Genomic DNA, 4,435 nt, shown 5'->3' with positions numbered 1-4,435 from the left:
TGGGGGCGCGCGCTGGCCTCCGGGGCTCCCGCGGGCGGGGGGGCGGGGGGCGGGCAGCCGGGCGCGCTCGGGCGGGCGGCGGGCGCGGGGGCGGGGGCGGGGCGCGCGCGCGAGGAGCGTGTGGGCCGGGCGGGCGCGCGGCGGGGAGGACCGGGCGCGCGAGCCGAGCCCGCCGCTCACCTGCCGCCCGCCGCTCACCTGGCGCCGAGCGCGCGCCCCGCGGCCCCCGCGCGCAGCGCCAGCCCCGGGGCGCGGCCGCCGCCCCTCGCCGCCGCGGGCCCGGGCGCGGCCGCGCGACACCAGTAGCCCGCGCGCTTCGGAAGCACCGGAGGAGCCCCCTCGGCCTGGGCGCGCCAAGGTGACCCCCTAGCTGACCCCCGCCCCCGCCGGCCGCGGTCCCGGCGCCGCGTCTGCCCCCACGCGTCCTCCGCCCGTCCGCGCCGGGGGTGGGGGGCGCGGCGGCCGTGCATGGGCGTGTGTCTGTCTGTCTGTCTCCCCATCCCCGCGGCACACGCCTGCCTTTGCGACCCTGGCCCGACTGCCCCGTGCACACGGGGGACGCCTGGGACCCCTCTTTGTTCTGGCCGGGGCCGGGGGGCGGCGTGAGCGTGTGCACGCGCACGAGGGATGGTTTTGGAGGGTGGAGGGGGGGTCCATGGAGAGAGGTGATCTCCGTGCGCCGCGGAGGATGGCGGCCCCGGCGCGGGACCTGTGGCTGCGCGTGGCTTCCCGGGCAGCAGCCCAGACGTCCGGCGGGGGTTGGTTTCCAGCGTGCAAGACGCGGTGGGGAGAGGTGCGTGCCCGGCACCCGAGCGACCAGCCCGCCGCCCGCCCGGCCCGCCCCCGCCCCCGCCCCCGCCCCGGCCCCCGCCCCGGCCCCCGCCCCCGCCCCGGCCCGGCCCCGGTGCCTGCCGCGCTCACGCCCGCGGCTTCAAGTCCCGCCCTGTGCTGTCCCCAGCGCCAAACGGCGCTCGTGGTCGTGGGCTTTAAACCACGGCGACTTCGCCTTTTGTTTTATTCCGTGACACTCTATAATTCATGGAGCTTGTGGCATTTGATGGCAGTGTCTGAGTGGGGGTGGCTTTCCGTGTGTGTGTGTGTCCTTCTGCATGATCTTGGATTGCCACCCTGCCGTGTCTAAACATTAAAAAGCCTGTCTTTTCGTTGAAGAGGACGGGGGTTAAAATGAATGAAGACCTGAAGGTCAATGTAAGCGGGCTGCCTCGGGACTATTTAGATGCTGGCGCTGCGGAGAACGTCTCGGCTGCCGTCTCCTCCCAGGTTCCTGTTGCAGAGCCCGAGCCGGAGCTCGTTGTCAACCCGTGGGACATCGTCTTGTGTACCTCAGGAACCCTCATCTCCTGTGAAAATGCCATTGTGGTCCTTATCATCTTCCATAACCCCAGCCTGCGAGCACCCATGTTCCTGCTAATAGGCAGCCTGGCTCTTGCAGACTTGATGGCTGGCATCGGACTCATCATCAATTTTGTTTTTGCCTACCTGCTTCAGTCAGAAGCCACCAAGCTGGTCACCATCGGACTCATTGTTGCCTCTTTCTCTGCCTCTGTCTGCAGCTTGCTGGCTATCACCGTTGACCGCTACCTCTCCCTGTATTACGCTCTGACATACCACTCGGAGAGGACGGTCACGTTCACCTATGTCATGCTCATCATGCTCTGGGGGACCTCCATCTGCCTGGGACTGCTGCCTGTCATGGGCTGGAACTGCCTCAGAGACGAGTCCACCTGCAGCGTGGTCAGACCTCTCACCAAGAACAACACGGCCATCCTTTCTGTCTCCTTCCTCTTCATGTTTGCGCTCATGCTTCAGCTCTACATCCAGATCTGCAAGATTGTGATGAGGCACGCCCATCAGATAGCCCTGCAGCATCACTTCCTGGCCACCTCCCACTATGTAACCACCCGGAAAGGGGTCTCCACCCTGGCCATCATTCTGGGGACCTTTGCTGCCTGCTGGATGCCTTTCACCCTCTATTCCTTGATAGCCGATTACACCTACCCCTCCATTTACACCTACGCCACCCTCCTGCCCGCCACGTACAACTCCATCATCAACCCTGTCATATATGCTTTCAGAAACCAAGAGATCCAGAAAGCCCTCTGTCTCATTTGCTGTGGCTGCATCCCCTCCAGCCTCTCCCAGAGAGCGCGGTCACCCAGCGATGTGTAGCAGCGTCCCCCTTCGGTGGACACGCTGCACACTCAATTCTGCATTTACCAAGCACTTCCACTGCCCCGCCAAATGGTTGAGATGCTGTCCTTAAATTCTTTATATTGGATTCTCTCTTGAGCCACAGGAGCACTTAGCATTCGTGAAGCATTCATTTAGATGAGTAAAGTGACCGAAGTGAAAATAGTGTTGCCAGTGTTTTTACCGTTAAAAAAAAAAAAAAATGAGTTCTTTGCTCAAGATTATTTTGTTTTGTTTGGGGGCAGGAGCTTTGTTTTCTGTTTTATTTGGAGGCAGGGTTTCTGTTTTCTGTTTTACTTAGAGGATTGGTAATGCGTGGAAAGAAAGTATATGATATGGCCATGATGTTATGAAAAGTAAACCGGTCCCAGAGCTCTTACTTGGACTTTCAAATAAATTTGAACTATTGAGAAAAATGGAGGAGAAATGACTTTTCCCAGACTTTTTTTTTTTTTTAATGTCAAGGTGGATTTTCAACGCTGCATGTACCTAACTGAATATAATCTCTTTTGAGCCTATACAAATAGTTTACATGAATCTGTTTGGAAGAGACCTGGTTTTATTAACATGAACTCAGTAATAAGTTACCAATACAGAAACCACGTACCCATTCTTAATCATTCTTTCTTTACTTTGGGCAATTACTGTTCACAAGAATTACTTTGGCATTTCTATGAATGTTGTAACTTTCTGCATGGTTGCCTGTGTTAGCTAGACCACTAGTTTCAAATGTTGCTGTGTAAATCCAGAATCAAATGAGTCCGTTTTCAATATAGGTTTTCAGTGTGTCTCTAAAATGAATTATGAAATTTGTTTGACTTGCATATGAAGTAGGATTGATTAGATCCACCACTGTAGTTTCCACGCCACAGTCTGATTGTTTTCTGGAGGCAAAAGAAAAAATTTAATAACAGCTATTAAAAGTAAGTTACATTTATTTTAGTATATTCTGAGAAATAAATCAATGTAAAGCTATCGCAGAATATGAAAAACACCACCTTTCCTAGCTCTCTATATTTAAGAACGTATAAATAGTTATTCTTGATTGAAACAAATAGAATTAAATATTGTAGGCCAAATATTTCTGGTTCATATGGTCTGTGGTGCAAAGTGCATTTGAAACAGGTGGTCTCCTATTTTAATGATTAAGTTTGTGACTGTATAACATGTGTATCTGATTGTAATATATGTTTGCTATATTATGTAAGTTGACAAGCAGAATGACCATGTGGCTGTTCATGAAAAGCTAACTTTGAATTCCTTTTCCTTCTTTTCACCAAAAAACAACTTAAATGCAATAAAAACTGTATTGCCTGTTTTCAGAGAGCAAAGATTTAGTCAAGAAATGACACAGAATTAATTTTAAACCTATTGCAAAGTCATTGTGTCTGAGCATCATTTCTCTTGGTACAGACAGGTGTTTTAGACACAGATACCTTCCCTTCATTTGCTGTAGATTTATAATGCTGTCTGTACAACCAGTGGAAGAATTTCTGGACAGGACGTCAACTAAGCCCATTCAGATGGTGGCAAAACCAGTATTTCAAGGTCTGTGGGGGAATAATTTGTAATAAATTAACCTCATCAGTTTGTCCCAAACGTGATGCCCATCATGGTCTCGGGACCATTCTGGCAGCTTGCATGCCAATGCCATCTCTCCAAAGCCCCTTCGTATGTAGCACAAGTGTGAATAAATCCTATACTTGAATCTGGGTCTCCTCCCCTAGGTTACTTACGGAAGCAGGAGAGAGACTGAAATATTTCAGAAGCAGGAAAGGATTTTTAATACATATCACCATGCGACCAATCTAGTCAACTGGATGCCTTTAAAATTTTTCTTTTGAACATTTGATGGAGTTGGTAGATTGGAAATGATGGGTCTGTTTGTTTTTAATGACATAAAATTTGTTAGCATCTCCTTGTGAGAAATGACTAAGGTAAGTTGGTTCTGACAAGGGCTGGGAAATATCCAGACTGAGGTTGTAAAGCAATAAATACTGTGTTTGTAGAAATGGTGGTCCATTTGCATATCTGTAACAGTAAGAACTATAGTCATAATGATGTGTGCTGTTTTTCACATGTTGTGTGCCAGGCCCCTTTTTTTGCTTTGTTGCTGGATTCATAAAAACACACTTTTACAGGTAAAAAAATTAAGGCAAAGAGAGGCTAAGGGATTTGTCCAAGGCCGCAGAGCTCCAGGGTAGAGTCAGGATCCGAACCTGGG

At 51.4% G+C, this 4,435-nt stretch overlaps 1 protein-coding gene across 1 annotated transcript; it reads left to right on the top strand.

The window, feature by feature from the left end:
• Positions 1–263: 263 nt before the first annotated feature.
• GPR12 (G protein-coupled receptor 12) lies at positions 264–3,589 on the top strand. Its single transcript, XM_041765196.1, has 2 exons — positions 264–358; positions 1,171–3,589. The coding sequence occupies exon 2, from the start codon at positions 1,186–1,188 to the stop codon at positions 2,188–2,190; it is 1,005 nt and encodes a 334-aa protein (XP_041621130.1). The 5' UTR covers positions 264–358; positions 1,171–1,185; the 3' UTR covers positions 2,191–3,589.
• The last annotated feature ends 846 nt before the right edge of the window (positions 3,590–4,435 follow it).

This window comes from Vulpes lagopus, chromosome 8, assembly GCF_018345385.1.
Source record: "Vulpes lagopus strain Blue_001 chromosome 8, ASM1834538v1, whole genome shotgun sequence".
Classification (NCBI taxonomy): Eukaryota; Metazoa; Chordata; class Mammalia; order Carnivora; family Canidae; genus Vulpes; species Vulpes lagopus.
The sequence above is the reverse complement of the archived record's forward strand: the minus strand, read 5'-3'. Positions and strand labels throughout refer to the sequence as shown.

Excerpts from the sequence above, each read along its gene's own strand:
- GPR12 (XM_041765196.1), top strand. The coding sequence starts at position 1,186 with ATGAATGAAGACCTGAAGGTCAATGTAAGCGGGCTGCCTCGGGACTAT.